The 22,008-nt window shown below is 42.2% G+C and overlaps 2 protein-coding genes across 3 annotated transcripts; both read left to right on the top strand.

The window, feature by feature from the left end:
• Positions 1–935: 935 nt before the first annotated feature.
• Positions 936–8,995, top strand: lrrc8da (leucine rich repeat containing 8 VRAC subunit Da). The gene is made up of 2 exons (XM_079488675.1): positions 936–1,611; positions 5,211–8,995. Coding segments are annotated over exons 1-2 (2,559 nt in total). The 5' UTR covers positions 936–1,610; the 3' UTR covers positions 7,769–8,995.
• An 800-nt stretch (positions 8,996–9,795) lies between these two features.
• On the top strand, positions 9,796–21,246 carry LOC306943934 (uncharacterized protein). Of its 2 annotated transcripts, XM_079530488.1 has the most exons (11): positions 9,796–10,059; positions 10,968–11,059; positions 11,219–11,318; positions 11,559–12,432; positions 13,591–13,657; positions 14,730–14,802; positions 15,117–15,261; positions 19,333–19,396; positions 19,512–19,636; positions 20,033–20,122; positions 21,014–21,246. In XM_079530488.1, exons 1-11 carry the CDS (start codon positions 9,941–9,943, stop codon positions 21,032–21,034), a joined length of 1,770 nt encoding a protein of 589 aa, XP_079386614.1. In that variant the 5' UTR covers positions 9,796–9,940; the 3' UTR covers positions 21,035–21,246. The 2 variants fall into 2 exon arrangements, with proteins under 2 accessions (XP_079386614.1, XP_079386615.1); XM_079530489.1 differs by lacking the exons at positions 10,968–11,059; positions 11,219–11,318.
• Positions 21,247–22,008: the final 762 nt, after the last annotated feature.

Raw genomic sequence — 22,008 nt, 5'->3', positions numbered from 1 at the left:
TTGGGAGGCTATATTGAATCATTTATTTACATTCCAACAACTGTAAACACGTTTGAGGTAGTTGCCATGGACATCTGGGTTCATTCCCTATGTAATTGCCCATTGTTGGCTCCACCCACACTCGCAGGAAACCCCATGTGGGTACACCACCAATGACATTACCTTAAACCACCTTCCCCTATCTGTCCACCACACCATCATGATGTCTCCACCACACCACATTCCCCCAGCCAAACACCACACAAGCCATATGTCACTTTGACACCACCTGCATAATGTTACACAATCAGTATCATCAGAGCCTTGAACATATTTTCTACAGGCTCATGTAGAATGTTCCACTGAAATATGTGTGTAATCTAATAACACAAAACATTATTTTACTCTCTGACAATATTACGGCTTGACTGACAAATAAAGGCCCACAACATAATGCGCAGAAGACAATGACAGAAAGTTGTTTTGAGAATATTATGACAGAGGTCATGAGAAAATGTTGGCCAGCCAGTACGTGGAAACCAGGCCTGCAGGCTACTTTTTTTTTTAACCTGCTTACCTTGCTTTAATTAAAATGTTGCACCGTATCAAAGTTTAATGAGATAGTCCAGTCATATATGGTAGGCAGTTGGTTGGTTGTACATGATGAGCTCTAAGTCCATGTCTGATCTTATCTGCCTGGCAAAGCATCACACGGCAGACAGTACCCTCATATATGACTGCTTTCATTTTTCCCCCCCCTCTCCTCTTACTTCCTCCTCACACACACTCACAGTACAAGGGTTGAGTGAGCAAGCATGAACTGTGAGTACCAGCAGCCAGCCCATTCTCCTTCTCACATTATCTGGCCGAGACCGGTTGAAACCTGTAGCCTACCGGTTGAAACTCAAGAGACACTTCCTGACGCTGTGCATCAGCAACCAAATCCAGACAAAGCTGGAAATATAGCAAGCACGGAGAGAGAGAGATAGAGGGGGTGGGGTGTTATTATATTATAATTAAATATAGGCACAGACAGACTACAGTGCGTGATGGCTGATGACTTGAAAGGGGGACAATGTATTCCTGTTAATTAAGAGGCAAGTTATTAACAGTTCAGAATCGGGTTCATTGAGTTATTCTATAGTTTATTAACGCGCCATGAACACAAAGGGCGACGACAAGAGGGGCCGGGGGCCAAAGCAACTGCAGCCAGTTGGACTAGTTCACGTTCACATTTATAACAAACAGCGCGTCATGTCGTGTTGTCTGGAACGTCGTTGAAGACACGGCGTTTAGATAAGCACCCACCACGTCAAAACTTCACCGTCCAATGAGAGGCGTCCATAATACCGTTCACTACGGGTTCCATGTTGGACCACCCTTTTCTTCGAGTTACATGGGTAGCCCAGGCTGAATATCTGCGCATATTCTGCAACTCGCGGACAAACGGTCCGTCCGTATGTCGTGTGTCTCCGTTAAGTATGAGGGACGTTGCCGACCATCAGCCCTTCGTGGTTTTAAACGATGATGGACCCGTGAATTGGTAGCGAGAGGCGCGCGCGAAGAGCGGAGCCAAACTGGGATGTAGCGTCAGAAAAATAATAATTGGATCGAGATAACGTCACATAAGCAGTAAGTATATGTTCCTTTGGTATTTTTTTGTTTAACACATTAAACTGTTTTATTTATTCTTTTTTTAAATTGTTTTATTGTCTTGTCTATATTGCTCGATGATGTTACATTCGGAAGACACCGATAAGCCACAATGTGACATAGCCTATTATGCTGGGACAGCGTTAACCTACGCTCTGCTCGTGTTACAATAGCTTACTGTAAGTCACCTGACCCTGTACAACAACATAAGTTCATGCGCAAGATGTTCCATTTCTTTTCACACGACAATTTGAGAGTTTCTCCCGGCTCGTGGTAACGTGACTCCAAATTGAAATTACCTAACCCAACGCATTACCGAATAGTTAAGGCCTGTTTTCCACATGGCCATGTCTGCGACCTATTTCTTTGTTGAACCGGCTCAGCGGTGTGTGTGTGTGTTGTCTGTAGGCAGCCTACCCGTATAGACTAATGTCTCTCCCTCAGATGAGACTCAATTAAGTGCCAAGTAGGCTAGTACACTATGTGCTCAGCTGTGACTTGGCTATGTTCTTTGGAGGACTTTTCCCCCCGTCAGACTTTAAATTAATTTATACTGAACAACAGGTGTTGACAGTCAAAACCATTCCGAACATTTTAGAAAGGTAAAACGCCGGGTTGGGTAGACTAAACACTGCTGATCCATGCAGCATAAGGTTTAGCTATTCATAATTGGCTTAAGTAATTTCCCACGTTTGCTAGATGCTGGCATGGTTGTCCTGTAATTCTTACTGTAGGCACAACTTGAGCGGAACAGACCGGAGGGCATGTTTTTTTTGTTTTTGTTTTATTTATATTTACTTGCTTTGTTGTTGGGAGGGAAAGAGGGAACAGAAACGAACAGATGGATGCAAGAAGCAAATACAGGAAGTGCCACATCCAACAAAAGGGCACACAAGCCACACATTGCATTATTTGCTTCACTAAATGAAGCACATGCGTGCCACTGCCAAACTCCTGTGACTCACAACAGTTGGTAGACTTAGCTTACATCAAAGGTTTCCCAGCCATTCCAGTAACCACATGTTGAAACAAGTCAGGAGGATCAGAGTGATTGCACCGAGCCTCTGCTCAGTGTTTTGATATAATTAAATAGGGCTGGGTGGGGGAAAAATAACGGAAAGAAAATAATTGAAGCACTGAGGATGAGTTAAATTAACATCCAGCGTAGGTTGAGGTCTTTGTTTCCCTTCACTAACACTCTGCTGTCTGTGTGTGCGCCTACACAGTTCCACATTCACACTTGGTTGCTGTTCACTGTATCCACACAAGCAGTGTTGCCAACTCCTGCGAGAGAAATAAGCCAAATCTTCTCTCGAAAAACAAGCCAAAACAAGCCCAATAATATCGCCATATAATACTAATGAATAAATATTTGATGCATTTATCATTATAAATACTACCTATGTCTATAATTATGAATGTTTTGGTCATTTATTATACTATTACAAATATAGTAGAGACACCAGACCGATTCTGTCACTCAGTGTGGGAAAAAACAAGCCAACTTTGGCGGGAAACAAGCCGACTTGGCAACCCTGCACACAGGGGAGCAACTCACTGCCATGGAGCCATCAGGGTTACACGAGTTATTTAAGGACACATTTAGAAGGACTCACTCTAAAAACTACCATTTTACGTACGTGCCACAGTGCCACTGACTCTTCCCTTCCATCTAACATTTTGAGGGGAAAGGAAGTGGCACTTAATTCAATTCATCTGCCCAGATTTCACCAGTAGGACTATGCCAGGGATTTAATCCACCACAGAACTGTTGCTCACATATTTGCACCTCTAGTAGTGGGGCGGGTAAGCTCATAATGTTATATTATGGAAGGTATAGAGAGTATGTGTGTGACATCATCATCAAACCAGGAAGTTATGCAGGAATGCCTACTAAGTGGCAAAAAACTACTTTCTGGCCTTGACAGCCCATACATCCAAACAGAAAAGTCCTCTCTGATTGCATTAAACAACATTCAACAATGTTAAACTCACTTTGCCTGTTGCTTTGCCACTCGATGTGCCATTCACTTTAAGCATGCGCATACCCTCTATTGTGCATTTTATGATGAAAGCATGAAACTTTCTACAGTGTTTCGATATACCATGAAGTTTGTTTTCAGACGTGGAACCACTTTGGGCCCATGTTAAACCCAGAAATGTTGTTTCCTATTACAAACTTGTATGATTAAAATGTCATCTATAGGATAGCAGATGAGATAAAGATTGATTCCTAAAAGTTATATGTTGGGCAATTTGAGTAATTAGCATAATGAGCAAATTAATTGCTTAATGAGCAAATTAACTGGAAATGACTATAATTTTGCGTCCAGTTAACTTAGAAAGTCCATATTTGTGATATCCAGAAATTCATCTATTATCATGGTGAAGTGAGTCATGCAAACCATTCAGCATAATTGGCATAAATTGTGTAAAACAGGTACAAATTAGGAATGAGCTATTATTGCTTTTAGTCAACATATGAAGGTTATTTTAGAAGTTTAAAGTCTACGTCTATATTATGTTGATACATAAATTAATCTCTTGCCATAACTAAATTATGCAACCTTTCCTCGTTTGTATAATTTGCATAATTGTTTTAATAATTAGGCCACCTGTAATAGAGGCTACCTGGGAAACTGAAGGTCCCAGGTTCAATTCCAGGCCCTGGCAATGTGTCTAGGTAACTAGTGACCTCAAAGGTCTAACCACTTGAGCAGCAATAACCTAATTAGCAGAAAACAGAATTTCCCATAGGAATTAATAAGGTCTAATACACAAAGATGAAGACAAAGAAGATGAGGAGGCTGAAGGGAATGAGGAGAGATGGCGAAGAGTGAAACATTGAGTGTGAGGTTGTGGTTCTAAGTGAACTCACTAATGCTCATTATGGTACCATTTTTGTCTACTCGGTCTGTGTCTCAGAGTAGGGCTAGGGCTGTGGACAGTTGCATTAATGCGAGAACAATGGCTTCTATAATAGCATGCTAACTTTCCAAGAATATAAAGCCTGCAGTTAGCTTGGATTCTCCATCTAGGCTCTCTCTCATCTCTCCTAGATGTTTTTAAATGTAATAACGATGTCATAACATTTATATCATAAAAGTTAACAGGAATCAACGTTTCTGTAGACTATTGGGGTTTAAGTTTCCATTCATTAGAACACACAATTTAACAAACATAATATATCATTATAATGGAGAATAATGGTGCAAAAAGTGGTTAAAATGCAATTCTGAGGTCAATGACCCCTCAAGGTCACCAGAGGTCAATCAGAAAGTGATTCCAAGTCTGAAATCAAACATTCAAGCTTTAATCATAAAATGCACTATTGGTTTTGTGGTTATCTGCCCCACTACTCTGGGTGTTGTGTTTTGGGGGTTTCCTTTCATGTATGACACATGTTTCTCAGGATAGTAAACCTCTTTGGAATCTGTACTTTTGGACTTTAAACAGAAAATGATGCATCACCATTTAAGTGGATATGTTTTCCCTAATCTAAATATGTTTTGCTTCTCTGTTTCGCAAGTCTTCTCATCTAACTCATAGAATGATACATTTTTTCCTGTGCATTGCAGTGATGTTTACTCTCACCGAGGTTGCATCCCTGAACGACATCCAGCCCACGTACCGCATCCTGAAGCCATGGTGGGATGTCTTCATGGACTACCTGGGGATTATCATGCTTATGCTGGCCATCTTTGCCATGACCATGCAGATTACCAAGGACCAGGTGGCGTGCCTTCCCTGTCTGGAGGAGGAGTCATCCACATCGGAGTCCGGCTCTTACACAACACAGAGTCCACAGGAGGCTGCTTCGTCTGGAGTCCCTAGGACAACCGTGGTTCCCACTGCGCCACAGGCCTCTAAAGACTTACCAGACAGTGCCGTGCACGAGATCCATGTCACACACCAGCACAGCGTGAAGGCACAGAAATATATTGGGCAACCTCAGCCGACGGGTATCAGCACCAACCTGGACTATCAGCAGTATATCTTTGTCAACCAAATGTGTTACCATGTTGCCTTGCCCTGGTATTCCAAGTACTTTCCATACCTCACCCTCATCCATACCCTTGTGCTCATGGTCAGTAGTAATTTTTGGTTCAAATACCCCAAAACAAGCTCAAAGATTGAGCACTTTGTTTCGATTCTGGGTCGATGCTTTGAGTCTCCTTGGACGACAAAGGCCTTGTCTGAGACGGCCTGCGAGGACAATGAGGAGAACAAACAGAGGTTAACTGGCACCTCCTCTGCACCAAAACATGTCTCATTGGAGGGGAAAGAAGATGGCACTAATGCCAACTCGTCTACACCCATGCTGGGAAAGTTCTCAGGAGATAAGCCAATTGGTGAGTTCCAAGTTCCAAGTAGTATGACCATCCTTGACAAAAAAGACGGAGAGCAAGCCAAAGCGTTATTTGAGAAGGTGAGGAAATTCCGTGCACACGTGGAGGACAGTGATTTCATTTATAAGCTCTACGTAGCCCAGACTATTGTCAAAACGGTCAAATTCATCTTGATATTGTCCTACACTTCAACCTTCATGGCTGCCATTGAATTCAAACACCTCTGCGAGCCCGATATAAAACACCTGACCGGTTATAGACAGTTCTTCTGCACTCACAACATGGCGTTCATGCTGCGAAAGCTTCTCCTCAGCTACATGGCACTGATAATGATCTACGGAATGGTGTGCTTGTACTCTCTGTTCTGGCTGTTCAGGAGGCCCCTTAAGGAGTACTCTTTCGAGAAGGTCAGGGAAGAAAGCAGCTTCAGTGACATTCCGGATGTCAAGAATGACTTTGCATTCCTCTTACACATGGTTGACCAGTATGACCAGCTGTACTCCAAACGCTTTGGCGTCTTTTTGTCAGAGGTTAGTGAGAACAAGCTGAGGGAAATCAGCCTCAATCACGAGTGGACCTTTGAGAAGCTGAGGCAGCTGGTGAGCCGAAACACGCAGGACCAGCAGGAGCTGCAACTCTTCATGCTCTCTGGGCTGCCCAATGCAGTGTTTGACCTCACTGACCTCGAAGTGCTCAAACTGGAGCTGATCCCTGAGGTGAGGTTCACTGCAAAGGTTTCTCAAATGACCAGCCTACAGGAACTGCACCTCTGTCACTGTCCAGCCAAAGTGGAGCAGACAGCCTTTGCTTTCCTCCGTGACAATCTCCGCTGCCTTTATGTCAAGTTCACTGATGTGGCAGAGATTCCAACTTGGGTGTATTTGCTGAGGAGCTTGAGGGAGCTTAACTTAATGGGGAACTTGAGCTCAGAAAACAACAAAATGATTGGCCTTGAATCCATGCGAGATTTGAGACATTTAAAGACATTATACCTGAAGAGTAACCTCACAAAGATGCCCACAAACATCACTGAGCTGTCTCCACACCTAATCAAACTCGTGGTGCACAATGACGGAACAAAACTATTGGTACTAAATAGTCTGAAAAAGATGACAAATCTTGCAGAACTGGAGCTGCACAACTGTGAGCTGGAGAGGATACCGCATGCTATTTTCAGCTTGACCAACCTGCAGGAACTTGACCTCAAATCCAACAACATTCGAACCATAGAGGAGGTCATCAGCTTCCAGCACCTTAAGAGGCTAACCACCCTCAAATTGTGGCACAACAAAATCATCACCATTCCAGCATCCATTGGCCAGGTGAAGTCTCTGGAATCACTCCACCTCTCTCACAACAAGCTAGAGACCCTGCCCCCGGCCCTGTTTACCCTGCCCAAACTCCGACACCTGGATGTGGGCCACAACTCCATCACAGTACTCCCGCCAGACGTGGGTCTCCTCCACAACCTTCAGCACCTTGCCATCAACTCCAATAAGCTGGAGGTGCTGCCCAAGCATCTGTTCAGGTGCACCAAGCTCAAGGTTCTTTGTCTTGGGAACAACGGACTCACCGTGCTGCCGGAGAACGTGGGCCAACTGGTCCAGCTCACCCAGCTGGAGCTGAGGGGGAACTGCCTGGACCGACTGCCTGCCCAGCTGGGCAACTGCCGTATGCTTCGCAAAAACTGCCTGGTTGTAGAGGACCACCTCTTTGACACCCTGCCTGTGGAGGTGAAAGACAGTATCAGCAGAGAGACCAACGTGTCCTTTACCAGTGGTTTATAGCACAAATACCAATGACAATAGACCCCCAGGCAGACAGGCAGCTCCCTGATGGTTTGTTGTATCCCTGTATTATGGGATGAGATATTGGACTTCTTACTATTATTACTCACTGAGAAAATTGTGTTGATTATTTTAATGAACTGTCTTAGTTGCACTATATATGGATAGTGACTAGATTCTTTTTTTGTAACTTTTGAAAAAGTTACAAAAACTTTTAGAGAGTGCGATAAAGCGAGAGTGCTTTCCTCGTTAAGTGTGTCTGGTTCATCCAGCAACTCGATTATTAGCATTTCACAATGTTCCATTTTAAAATGTTTAAAACTAAAAAGCTTTTTAGCAACATTGTGTAATATTCCATAATCTTTTTTTCTTTCTTTTTTTTGCTGAAATGATTTGTAGATTTAACATTACATGGTATTGTACTAGGCACTCAGGTATAATTGTATCCATGGGGAACAGTCTTTCGCCTTAACTGCTGCTATTTTTACAGTGAGGGCATTTGCAACAAAAGGCCAAAAATGTCCTTTTTTATTGTCAGTGTGTGTGTGTGTGTGTCCACAGAACTCCATCCATCCATAATTAAGAAGAGGACAAAGTACAATGCTCTCTTTTTCAGTAGTAATTCACTTTTGTTGAAATCACATTACATTCATTTTCCTCAATGTCCTGCAGCTAACAAAATTATTTTGGTGTTGATAAGGCCACAGTGGGAGTTTGTGGAAGCTGTCTAGACATAGGCTAGTCCCAGCTACTAAATGACAAGAATTCTCATGTGGCATGAAACTGAACTTTTGCCCTGTCACGGCAAAGATTGTATACTGACTATGGCCTGTAGAAATGTCTTTGCACACTGAAAATGCAATGTTTGTTTAAAGATTGCTGAATTTTATTTGTGATTGATAGCACATATTCCCAACGCATACCATGATAAATGTTCTTTCTTTCTTTTTGGTGATTGATAAAGACTTGATAAAAGGGAAACATCTGTTTTCTGACCAGCTTCATCATATTTTCAAATGGACATGTGATTTGTCTTGAATAATGAATTGTACTGATCTTACTGAAAGTACATTTCAAATCCTGTAACGAAGATATAGCCTATGTCTGCCTTCATTCTTTCCAATGTATTTCCAATGTAAGTGTTCTTCACAGATAGGCTATTACAACTTGAATGAATACACAAGCAAAGTTAATAACTTTATGGCACAATAAAACGAGACAAACTTGTATTGTTATTCATTGTTTGTGCTTTGTTATGGAGTTACATTTGTGTTTACCATTTTAAACACTATCTGCATATCAACAAGGTCTCACCTGGGCTGGCCTTAGAACTTGTATAATCAGGCTTTGCTCATACATGCAAAGACAAGGAAATCCAATATGAGGATACCATGGTTATGTCACCTTGGTATTATATGTCTCAAGGGAAAACCCGTCATGAAATAGGCTACACGCCTAGCCTTCATTACTTAATCTGTATTTAGTTCCTTGAGCTAAGATTCTGATAAAGGCATTGACTGATAAAGGCATAAATTGTGCCACAGAAGTATTGCACTGCAGGGTGATAATAAACCTCCAATAACTGCATGGCTTATATAGACCAACATCCAAATAAAATAGATTTGGCGTAAAGCTCATGCACAGCAAATTAACAATATCATTTTTATGATTTGTTTAATATCCTTTGTATATCCTTTGTATTGAACTGTACTCTCCTGTGCTTGTCTTTGCAACGCCACACCAACAACGTTCATTCATGTTTATGTGCAAGTCAACGCTGCCACCTTCCGGTGGATTATGATTACGTACTAAACCCAAAGCCTAGGAACAAAATGAAAGGAAAAGATGTACTCTGACATCGAAAAGCTGCAAGCAAGCTATAAGAAAACAACATGTGACATGTCTTCTTTTATATTTAATTCCTGAACCGATTATATGACAAAGCCTAAGGTCTCAACGGTTCATAAATAGTTTTTGTTCAAGAGCGGGTCAATGTATTTCATTGAACTTCCGGTGCGAGATGTCCTGTCCCTTCCTCTCATTTTCTTCCTCCCTAGCCCAAAGCCTGGCGACGCGAGGTCACTCTCTGGGTGATGCACACATTCAATAACCCAGAATCACAACTAACCAGCAAAACGGAATGGTTTTGGACAAACTGTACACACTAACAAGATGAATCACCTCAATTCATTTCCGTATATGCCTGGGCCATCTATTGGAGCAAACCAGGCACAGGCACCGCAGAAGAAACAACAACAACAACAACAAAAACAAACTGCTGAAACTGGAAGGTAACGATAGAATGTGGGCTCAGACTATCACTTGGAAGACCTAGAGTAGACCGTTGGAAAGTTTTCAGGATTGTAAACCCGACAACGTGCTTGCGTGACATCTAACTGATTAAACAAGACGGGCTCTCCTTAAAAACGAGGATGATCTTGAAAGAACGGCTTGCTGCATGGTCATAAACGATTTGCGTTCAAATGCTGGCATGTGAGATTCCATATTCCAGCAAATACAATGGATTTATACTCGCTAAGCTAGCTAGCTAGCAGCTACTAACACGAATACACGATCAATCTACATACAACGAAAACCAATGCATACTGTTGATCACTGGCACTGCCATGTACTGTTAAAGAGCCCGTAAAGGATATGAAATAATTTGTTTCTAAATACATAACTGTTAAATAGTTATGGCTGAAAACATGTACGTGCAATGATTCAAATGATTCACCCTATATAAATGGTCAATCACTGTGGTCAACTCGATGTAAAACAAAACAATGTAAAGAAACTTAGGCCTTAATGTTAGCCTAAGATTTTGACTCTGAGTCGTAGATGTATTTGATCCATTCTGATTGACAATCTTAGGCTACCTTAATGTCAAATGTTCAAGCACGTTCGAATCATGGTTACTTTACATTACTTCCACTTACATTTTGGAAATAAATAGCCATTGAGGTTCCCACTGTTCCTGATACCTTTTGGCTGGCTACATTTTCTCCGGTTTATAACACACTATAGAATATACTGTGGTGTGACAATCTGAGAATAAATTATTTATTATAATTACTGCTTTAAATATTGCCATGGAAGTGGACTACTAGATTGATGTCGAACTGTGTATTTCTGAATTATACATGTTATGCTTTATTTATTCAAGAACGGTATGCTATTCTTTATACACACCAATTAGAGCCAAGTGGGTGGCGTGGAGTAAACCAGACAGACATAACAACGATACATCGAGTATGACAAATGAACCTACTGTACAACCTGGCGAAACAGGTATGAATCTGAATGTTACTTTTAGGTTAGTGGGTTTCTGGTTTTTCCTCAGTCCTAAGAAAAAGTCAAATTTAACCATATATTTATTGGTATTTACTATTTCTTATAGGGAGAAACTCACAATCATTACTAATTCATTTTAACTCTTGTAATGGACAGAATCACCTGGAGCTACCAGATGGAGGAGTTCATTTGCCCCAGCCCCCTTGGTTCTGCAGGATACTGCGTCTCAAGACAAAAGTACAAGCAGTTCAGAGAAGTAAGACATGGCAAATTAGTGGTCAACAGCCAGTCATTAATTAATGGAAACACATAACTGGTGCCCCTCATTTCAGCTGGCATGCTAGGACAGGGAAAGGTTGCAGTAGTACCATACACCCTGAAACAGAGAAATGTGGGTTATTTGGGAATACATGCATTAAAACAGAGACAAATGGTGTATGTGACGGACACACACACACTAAGACTAACACACTAAACCATGTTCCATTTCCTTCAGGGCTGAGATCTATGACCCATTCGACCGTTACTCGTCAGAATCCGAGCATGAAGACCAAGAAGGTCCCCATCCCAAACGCCATGCATACGAGCGGTCCACTCCAGGCCCTGGTCGCCATGATGACCATCAATGGACACCATCTCACTTTAAGGCGGATGATAGGCCCGTCCGCGATTGGCGAGGCCCCAGCCCTGACAGGAGAGCCCCTGAAAACAGAGGCCGTGGTGGCCCCAGCCCTGACAGAAGAGTAAGACCCCCTGAATACAGAGGCCGAGGCCCCAGCCCTGACAGGAGAACCCCTGAGCAACACAGAGGCCGTGGCCCCAGCCCTGACAGAAGACCCCCTGAGCAGCACAGGGGCCGTGGCCCCAGCCCTGACAGAAGACCCCCTGAGCAGCACAGGGGCCGTGGCCCCAGCCCTGACAGAAGACCCCCTGAGCAGCACAGAGGACGAGGCCCCCCCAGCCCTGACAGGAAAGCCCCTGAAAACAGAGGCCGTGGCCCCAGCCCTGACAGGAAAGCCCCTGAGCAGCACAGGGGCCGTGGCCCCAGCCCTGACAGGAGAGCCCCTGAGCGGCGGTCCTATAGCCCTGATGATGGACCACATCGGCGGGCAGGTTATGCTCAAGTCACACCCCACGCAGACCGCAGAGAACCTAGCCCCGACGCGTTGCCTGAGTGGCAGGCGAGAGGCACCGAGAGGCAGTCACAGCGTCCGAATTCCAGCGCCGAGGAGAGACTGCTCGACATGCTCAAGTCCATTCAGGCATCGGGGACGGGCAGAATGTTCTCTAGAACAGTCCAGAACGAGACATACAGAGGACAGAGTACCAACGGCGAGGAGAAAATAATGGTCCATGAGGTCAGGAAGGAGGTATGTTGAAGTACGACCAATAAGCGGCAGGTTCATACTTCATAGATAGTCCTTTTTGGGTTTTTCACTTTACTCTCTATCTGACTGGCATAGAAATGAATGATGTCAGTGGCTGTAATTTCTGTGACAGTCTCATGTTTGTTACCAAACAAGTAGTATGAGAATAGGAGTCGGGACCTGTTGTCAAATAAGTGTATGGTCATGACTCATGTTAAGCCAGGTACAGTACAGTACAGTACAGTACAGTACAGTACAGTACAGTACAGCTTTAGGCCCTGTGCTTACCTATATGTATTGTATAGAACACATGTATACACATGTAGAAAAACGTTGTTATTGAGGATGAGGGACTGCTGCGGTAATTCCGGTAAATAATACAATTAAAAGAAAAATCACCTTGTGCAGTGCGGACTGTTTCTATATTCTGTTCACTTGAGAGTCTGCACCCGTCTATCCTTCTCTGAAACTATTTGACAGCTCAGGACTTCAGTCCCGTAGTGTTAGGGTATTGAGAATGAGCATATGTAGTAACTAGAGATGCTCCGATAATCGGCAATGATGATCGGCAATTTACCCTATCTGGAGAAACCCATCTTTTACACAATTTAAGTGGTATAAATGTATAATATATAGTATAATTTCGTTTTTCATCTTTGACAGGCCAACACATTCTCTCATTCCTCCCCACACGCAAGAACAGTTTTGACGTGGGTTTTGACATAATTATACTTTTGGAAAATATTAAAATTTGGTATCGGTATTGGCCGATCATGAGAAAAACAATCGGTGATCGGTCCCAAAAAACCTGATCGGAGCATCCCTAGTATTAACTTAGTTTAGCTTCTACAATACCTCACCTAATGACTTCAATTTGTTTTTAACCACACTTACATTATGTGATGTCAGTGTTTCCCCTAGCCAGAAGCTGATAGTGTTGGGGGAGCTTTCACACATGCACGCAGCAGGCTCATGCAGAGTGCAGTGTGATTTTTGTTATTTATTTGCACTTTTTAGCGGTTTCTTTGTGGTCTTTTACAGTCTTTTGCGGTTATTTGCCCTTTTGTTTGCCTATTTGCAGCTGCCTACTAAACATTGTAACTTTGAATAATTCCTTTCCCCTTAATCTTTTGTATGTGATCTCCTTCCTGTCCTTTTCAGAGTACTACTGTGAGATCATTACCTCCACCACAGGTCCAGATGGACCAGCCACGATTTGTTGGAACAGGTAGGAGATTGTCATGAAACTGTGGGTCCCTAGTACACAACTAACCTGACTCCGCCTGCCATGCTTTTGTTATTGCTTAATGTAAATCGCTCTGGATTAAGAGCGTCTGCTAAATGCCTAAATTGTAAATTGTAAAATTGTCCGCCAGATGGGGCAGCAGAGAGTACTTTGGGTTCCCCCCTCCTGCTCCCATCCCAAAACTGCCTGGCAGTTAGAGGCGGGATAGATGCTGCTGATTGGCCAGGCCGTTTTGTGGCCGGGCATCAAGTCTGCCTGAGAGTTCCCAGATGGGAGCAGGAGGGGGGAACCCAGTGTACTCTCTGCTGCCCTATCTGGCCGAGTCAGGTTAGTACACAACAGGAATGTGACGAATAAACAATCTGAAAAATGCGTCGTAACTCGTGAATATTTTACAATTCATTTGGTAATGCATCATACATATACACAGGTATAAAAAAAATACACAGCATTTTTCACATAAATTGCAGTGTGTGTAGGACCTTCAGCTACAAGCTCACAATGTATTGCACTTGTGGGTTAGGTCTGCTATTTGTGTTTGTGAACATGTTTGAAAGATTATGAAAAAGTAAAAGTAGGGACACTAGGTTGAAGGTGGCTAATAGGCAGATTAGACGGAACTGCATTGTGAAAAGGTGTGTGCATGTACAGTACTGGTATCAACTTGTTACTGTGGGCCTGCTATTGTTGAGTGACATTCCTGTGACATTTTAAAGTTGTGAAAATATACCCCTGAGAGCGGTGGTTCAGGGGTAGAGTGCCTGGATGGTAACCGCAAGGTTGCCAGTTCAAACCCGGGCTCCCCCAGAGTTACTGTCGAAGTGTCCTTGAGCAAGACACTGAACCCCTAATTGCTCCCGATGTGCTAGTTGGTGCCTTGCATGGTTTTCGCTGCCATCGGTGTATGAATGTGTGTGTGAATGGGTGAATGTAATGCACAATCTCTGTAAAGCGTCTTGGATAAAGGTGCTATATAAATGCACCATTATATATATTCATTCTGTTAAGTATTTGTACGTATAGATAATACGTAAATGTTACACTCATTTGACAGGAGTGGAACAACTCAGACGTTCTACAGAGAGGACAAGAACCCGGAGCAAAAGTCCAATAAGGGAAATGGAAACGTAAGAATGCGGAGTTGCTTTGTGTTCCGTTTTACAAATGGGTTGATTGCTTGAACATGCAACGATTTAATAACTTTAGCCCTTGTCATATGATCTGTGCATAATGCGACCTGTGAAATATTTCATATAAAATGTATACTTTTTTTTTTGTTGCTTTTTTGCTTCTCGGTTAATCAACAGGATATGATGTATAGAGATGATATATTCCACTCAAAAAGCTTGTGGACATGGCCTCCAATAAGATAATTTAAATATCAAGAGTCGGCACAAGTTGACATCTTGTCTGACTCTGTGTTTTGTCTTTCTTTCAAAAGCCCCTTTACCTGTGAGCTGTGTATGGTACAGGTGGCCGGCATGCAGGATCTGGAGCAGCATCTGGGGAGCAAGAGCCACTGGGACACACTAGAATACATCCAGCAGCAGAAGAAATATGATGACCTGACTATAGCCTTCTTGCAGGTAACCTGTTAACCCATTTTGACCTGAGAACAGATTCTACAAAATGTCTTCTAAATCCTGACAGTTTTCTGAAAAACCTATATTTCTATGTTCGTGGTGCTCAACCCTTTTCATGTCAAGGACCCCCAGAATTATCTGTATTTGGCTGCGCGGACCCCCATCTGAGAATATGTTGTTCCATGGGACACCCCCAGAAGCAAACATTTGAGTTAAAAACGTTCACTCTGAAAGAAGAATATATTCAAAGATTTGCGCCACATTTTTACGATGAAAAAAAATAGCAGATCTACAAGCTCGTAGCGCGGCACTCTGTGCCACGCTATGAACTTGTAGATCTGCTATTTTTCAATGGCTAAAGTATAACAATGCTTAAAACACTAAAAGGAGTTCCCGTTAGAGCTGGGATACCCGACCGAAACCCGACCCGGCCCGTCGGTACCTGACGGGTCGGGCTATATAATAAGGGCCTTTCTCGGCCCCACCCTTCTGCCATTTGTTTATACTAGTCCTTACCCGTTCTGAATATATGAACAGCAAATGATGTTCATTGTGGGTAATGTGATAGGGGGGAATTGTTTACCCGTGTGGGTCTGTTGCGCGGAAAAGTGTGTCCCAGTATTAATCTGTGCCCGTCCCAACATGCATTTCGCTGGTGACACGTGATTTGCGGGGAGATGTTTTTTTTTTTTTTGACGCAAATTAATTTAATTAAGATGATTGTTAGAATGTTTGGTGTGTGTAATGCAGGGCAGGGCGGCGCTAGGTTCCGTGAGGCGGTCCGTGCGTCGTGGAGTTGTGAGATGGCGGAGAAAGCAAGCAGCTGTCTTGCTCTATGCTAAGGAAGTACTCTGACTGACTGACTGACTGACAGACAGTCCGCTAAATTATTAATAGGATTGTGTTTAGGATCCAAGATGGCCACAGCACCAGGAGGGGGTGGGGCGGAGGTGAGCAGGTGGGGTCGACATATGCCCTTAATGGGCTGTGTTTACACATTCAAGACACCTGTTTGTCTTGTGTCTGTGTTTAATGGCCGCTCCAATGCATTTCCAATGGAAGCCCATATGGTTTGACCAAACATTTTGTTTGATGGGGGGGAGGGGAGCAGAACACATCCATCAAAGCTGTGTGTGACTTGTGACACAAGTCTGGTGTCAGACACAAGGCAAGTGTCTTGAATGCAGCCCAGTAAGGGCATATGTCGACCCCGCCCGCTCACCTTCGCCACACCCCCTCCTGGTGCTGCGGCCATCTTGGATCCTAAACACATGGGAGAAGGGTGGGGCCGAGAAAGGCCCTTATTGGTGGTCAGGATTTGGTTCGGGCCAGCCATGCTGTTGATATATAGAAAATAAAGTGTAAATATGAATAAAAAACGATCCGACTAGTCTGTCTCTCTGTGTGTTTCCTGGTTAACCAGGACGCGTGGTGGAGCTGCGGGACAACGCACTGCAAGCAGCAGCACCGCTTGTTGTTGCAAGCTTGCAACGCGCTGCAAGCAGCAGCAGCAGCGAACCTCAGTCCCTACGCTAATTCTGTAGGTCAGGAGCTACAGAATGAGCGTAGGGACTGAGGTCACATATGGGGCGTAGCTGGAAGAACCAATGAAGAGAGGAGGACGGCGTTAGCCTAACGTACGTTTTAACAGCGGGAGACCTTAGGGACCAACGGCGAGCGTCGCTTGAATTTCATTGGCTATCGCACACTATCGCCGGGCGACGTCGCCCAAAAGATGAATTATTGTTATCTTTTCGGCCGACGTTCCTCCGCCCACTTTTCGACCATCGCCTGTTCGCCTGCTATCGCCTCTATCGCCTGTAGTTGCCTGTTAAAACGTAGGGTAAGGTTGAACTCACCCACGGGGGATGTGATCCTCTTCCTCCATGACAACATGTAAACCGCGATGGTTGGATTAATATAAATACAGTTTGATTTATTAGCTGTTAAAGGAGAATTCCATACTACAAGGCTTTCTTACCTTTCTTTGTAGTTGTTACGTCCCCACCAAAGAGGTCCAGGTGTTATTTTGTGCAAAAGCTCCTTATTGGCTATTTCCCCTACCATAAGCCCCAAATGAATTGCATTGAATTGAATGGGGCTGCTATGGGGTGTTGTGCTAATTCGCTTATTTCCATCGCTCAAAATTATTATTTTTTTGTATATATCCTCTCTTCATAATGTAAATAATATCCCAAGCGGCACACTTTACTACTTATTTCGATGGAATTAAGCGAATTAGCACAACACCCCATAGCCCCATTCAATTCCCATTCAATGCAATTCATTGAGGGCTTATGGTAGGGGAAATAGCCAATAAGGAGTTTTTGCACAAAAAAACACCTGGACCTCTTTGGTGGGGACGTAACGACTACAAAGAAAGGTAAAAAAGCCTTCTAGCATGGAATTCTCCTTTAAACAGTGAACAGTTGAGTGAGTAAATAACTCAATCCGTGCCCATGGACCATGGCAAATGGGCTACCAATAATATTGAATAGCCTGCCGCTGGCACTGATTGTTTGATTGAATAGCACTTTATTAAGAGTTTGCAACTTTGCACGAACAGTCCCAAAGTAGCCTACAGCTGCCCGCTCCACGCTGTGTGGATTAAATATTGCCAATGCAGAATTGCCGATGTCAAATCAATCATCAATGCTCGTAAGACTGTGTGTGTGTGTGTGTGTGTGTGTTGTGAGCGAGCGCGGTGCGCTGTGTTATACTATCAGCGTAGTAGTAGGCTATAGATATAAAATGGTCCCCTTTCATCGTAATTTACAAGACACTGTGGTATAATGTCTAAACGAACAGTCAGGCAAGTCAAGCTGTACATAATAACAATAACATGCTTGCTGTCAGTGCCTTCCTCAAAGAAAAATGAAGGGGGTGTCGGTGTCGGGCCCGGGTTGTACGCATGTATTAATAATTAAGGTCGGGCTCGTTTCGGGGTCGGACACAAAGCTCTCGGGCTAGGGTCGGGCTGGAAAAAGTCGGCCCGATCCCAGCTCTAGTTCCTGTACAGAATGGGTTAAATACAATAACTGTTAGTGCTGAATATTGTCTGGGTGGTTTAAAATTGGTACATCCCGGGATTAAATGAGTTACTTTATTCCTGGTAAAAGCCAGAAGTTCCATTTGGAATAATACAGTATAAACACTGGGCATATTAATGACAACTAAATATACAGCATTTTGTCATAGCAGTAATCTTAACTAGATAAGAACACAATGTAAATATCATTATTTAACATTTTCATGTTTATTTTATAAACCTTGAGGTGGAAAAAGCATAGCATGCATTTCAGTTTAGTTGCAATGTAGTTTTGAGTTGCTAGCCATTTATTATTTTAGTTTTTGGACACTCATTTGTATACAGTTTTAGTGTTGTCTCAATCTCAACACATTTAGCCCATTCAGGATTTTTGGTGTTTTAAGGATTATGTTATACTTTAGCTATTGAAAAATAGCAGATCTACAAGCCCATAGTGTGGCACCGCGCTACGATCTTGTAGATCTGCTATTTTTGAAAAATCTTGAAAATGTGGTGCAAATCTTTGAATTATATTCTTACAGAGCGAACGTTTTTAAGTCAAATCTTTGCTTCTGGAGGGTACCTGGAACAACATATTTTCAGATGGGATGGGCAATTTCATATAGTTTCTTGACATGAAATAGTTTGAGAACCATTGATATAGAAACACAGGTTTTTCTGAAAACAGAAAAAAATGTTTTTGTAGAATCTGCCTCAGGTCTAAATTGGTAACGTGAATGGATTTTATTGACACACAACAAAAAACATTTCTGTTACCTATTTTGAACTTTAATGACAACCGCTGCATTGACCAATTTGTAAGTGCATTCAAATTCAGCAAATTGTAAAATGTGTTTGAACTGGTCTCTTTAAACTGTAGAAGTTGAACTAAATGGTTTGTAATGGAAATGCTTTTGTTACAATTAATCTATTTCCACTCTGTTGTCTGTGGTCAGTTTACAGTAGATCTGTATGATCTACTGTACCTGTATGTGTATTGGTCATTCATGGTCCATGACTGATGGCCGCTTTCTGTTCCACCACAGGAAGTCATGATGTACAAAGTCAGACATGTCTGTAAACAGGCCATGGAGGAACCTATGATTGAAGGTAAATAATCTGGAACAAAGAAGGGTGAAAGACGTACATGGTTTCAGATGTCTTCTCTCCAGTATCGACTAGATACGGTAGATTTAATCTTTTTTTTTTTCTTATTTTGCGTCAGAACTGTGTGAAAAAGACCATATGACCAAGGTGGAAATGCTTCACTGCGCAGCCTGTAAAGTCTATGTGTCCAAGTCCACCGTACTGAAGCACCTGAGCTCTCAGGAACATCTCCACAACAAACAGGTACGGTATCATCTGCCATCCACATTTGAGTGCATGACTGAGCAGAATAAAAACATTTGATCAGAACATTCTTTGTGTTCTTATGTCGATCACTAATATATATTTTTTGAAGTTCTCTTAACCCATTTTGGGCGGGAACCCCTTTTGGTGTTAGCATTATGTTATGCTTTAGCTATTGAAAAATAGCAGATCTACAAGCTCATAGCGCGCCACCGAGTGGCGCGCTACGAGCTTGTAGGTCTGCTATTTTTGAAAAATCGAAGAACCACTGACATAGAAAGCTTTTTCAGAAAACTTTCAGGATGTAGAAGACATTTTTAGAATCTGATCTCAGGTGAAAATCTGTATAATTGTTCACCAACTGTTGAAACTGGGCCCGTTGTTCCTTTTTGGTAGGGGTTTGGATCGAAGCAGAGACTTGAGAGCCTCTCCAAGGCAGAAACCATGATGAAGGAACTAAAACCACAGTATGAACATTTTCTCAAGGTACATACTCCCAACGTTGAGTGACTGCCGTTTCTTCTAGCGGTGAAATGCCACATTTACATTTAACCTCCCTGGGCGGGAACCCCTTTTGGTGTTTTAAAGGGGAATTTCTCCCTAAACCTTTTTTTTACAAAAGTAAGTATGTATATTGACCAAAAAAAATATTTAAAAAAAAAAAAGACATAGGGGAGCTGAAGCTGCAGCTGGGGCTGGGGGGGTCTAACATCAGCTCACGTAGACCAGGAAGAGGGCAGTGTCAACAATGCATGGAGTGTTGCTGTCACATCATCTAGAACAGATGAAAACAAAAACCAATTGCGCGATTGAATAGGAGTTCTAGCGTTAGACCCCTCCAGCCCCAGCTTCATCTCCAGCCCCAGCCCCCCTATATCTTTATTTATTTTTTTGGTCAATATACATAATTATCAACGGTTTAGGGAGAAATTCCCCTTTAAACATTGTTATAATTTAGCTATTGAAAATTAGCAGATCTACAAGCTCATAGCACGCCACCAAGTGGCGCGCTACGAGCTTGTAGGTCTGCTATTTTTGAAAATCGTGAAAATGTGGCACAAATCTTTGAATATATTCTTTCAGAGCGAACGTTTTTTTAACTCATATCTTTGCTTCTGGGGGAGGTCACTGTAACAACATATTTTCAGAAGGGTGTCGGCGGCCAATTAGTTAATTCTTAGGGTCCTTGACATGAAAAGGGTTGAGCACCACTGATGTAGAAACAGAGGTTTTTCAGAAAACTGTCATGATTTAGAAGACATTTGTAGAATCGGTTCTCAGGTCTAAATGGCTTAACAAAATATGTCCTAGTTTGAATTCTTGAATATCATGCTGTGTTAAGTAATTTTTCTAAATAGAAATTGTTCTTCCTTTCAGGGTGCTGATCCATTTGAATGACTATCTAGGGAAAAATGGCCTAGGGAATGCTCTCCAGAGGTGCCACTTGCCACAGATCAAGAAGAATTCACCATAAAGACCAGCTGACTTTAAAAAAACAGACCAAATAATTTAGATCCATTTTGACTTGTCCCAGCTTGTCACCAGTGATGAGTCAGGGTTTGTAAGTTTGATTTAATTTTTGAATTAAATACAAAAGTTCTAAAAACAAATCATGATCTGTGTACAAACAGTTTTTTTTAAGAATCCTTGCATTGACAAAGAATGGTTGACAGCACAGAGCCCAAGTTTATCCTGGTTGCTTAGCCTTTTTTTTTTATTAACATCACAAAAAAATGTTTTCAGCATTGTAATCTGTGTGATAAGAGTACATTTCAAATTAAATTATTTAAAAACAGTATATTTTTTTGAAACAGTTGAAAACATTGAATATAGGAGACGGTATAATGGGCAGCCAACACTGGGTGTGCATTTTTTTTAAACCACCTTCAGTTCGAGTTTGTATAAAAAGAAAAATGCAGTGACCGTAACTAGATAAACCATATTCTATGCATAACATTAATTGAAATTCAGTTTTATTTTATGATCTCAGACTGTATTTGACTAGTTTTCAGGTAGTTTCTTTTAATTTTACAGGAGTCTACAACCAACCAGTAACTATCTGCCTTGAAAACAAACGGGCGGTGTAGTCCAAGTTTGAACATGTCAAAATACAAAAGAGACCATATTTGTCATCATGATTCTATGTATATTATAAATGTAAATATAGAGAAGAAAGGTGCTTCAAAACTGGACTAAAAGGGACTTTAAAACCATGTGATATCTGAGGTAAAGGTTGTCTTCATTAGAAATGGTTTCCACACTAAATTACTGCATAAAATAAAAACAGTCTGCCCGTTCAGAATTTTATTCCATAAAATGGACTGTAAAAACAAATGTAACATTATCCAAAATAATTATTTTCTTTTTTTGTT

Source organism: Electrona antarctica (genome assembly GCF_951216825.1).
Source record: "Electrona antarctica genome assembly, chromosome: 19".
NCBI lineage: Eukaryota > Metazoa > Chordata > Actinopteri > Myctophiformes > Myctophidae > Electrona > Electrona antarctica.
The sequence above is the reverse complement of the archived record's forward strand: the minus strand, read 5'-3'. Positions and strand labels throughout refer to the sequence as shown.

Coding starts and splice junctions, on each gene's coding strand:
- LOC306943934 (XM_079530488.1), top strand. CDS start 9,941: ATGAATCACCTCAATTCATTTCCGTATATGCCTGGGCCATCTATTGGA. Junction 10,060..10,967: donor CAAACTGCTGAAACTGGAAG/GTAACGATAGAA, acceptor CACACCAATTAG/AGCCAAGTGGGTGGCGTGGA. Junction 19,637..20,032: donor AACATCTCCACAACAAACAG/GTACGGTATCAT, acceptor CCTTTTTGGTAG/GGGTTTGGATCGAAGCAGAG.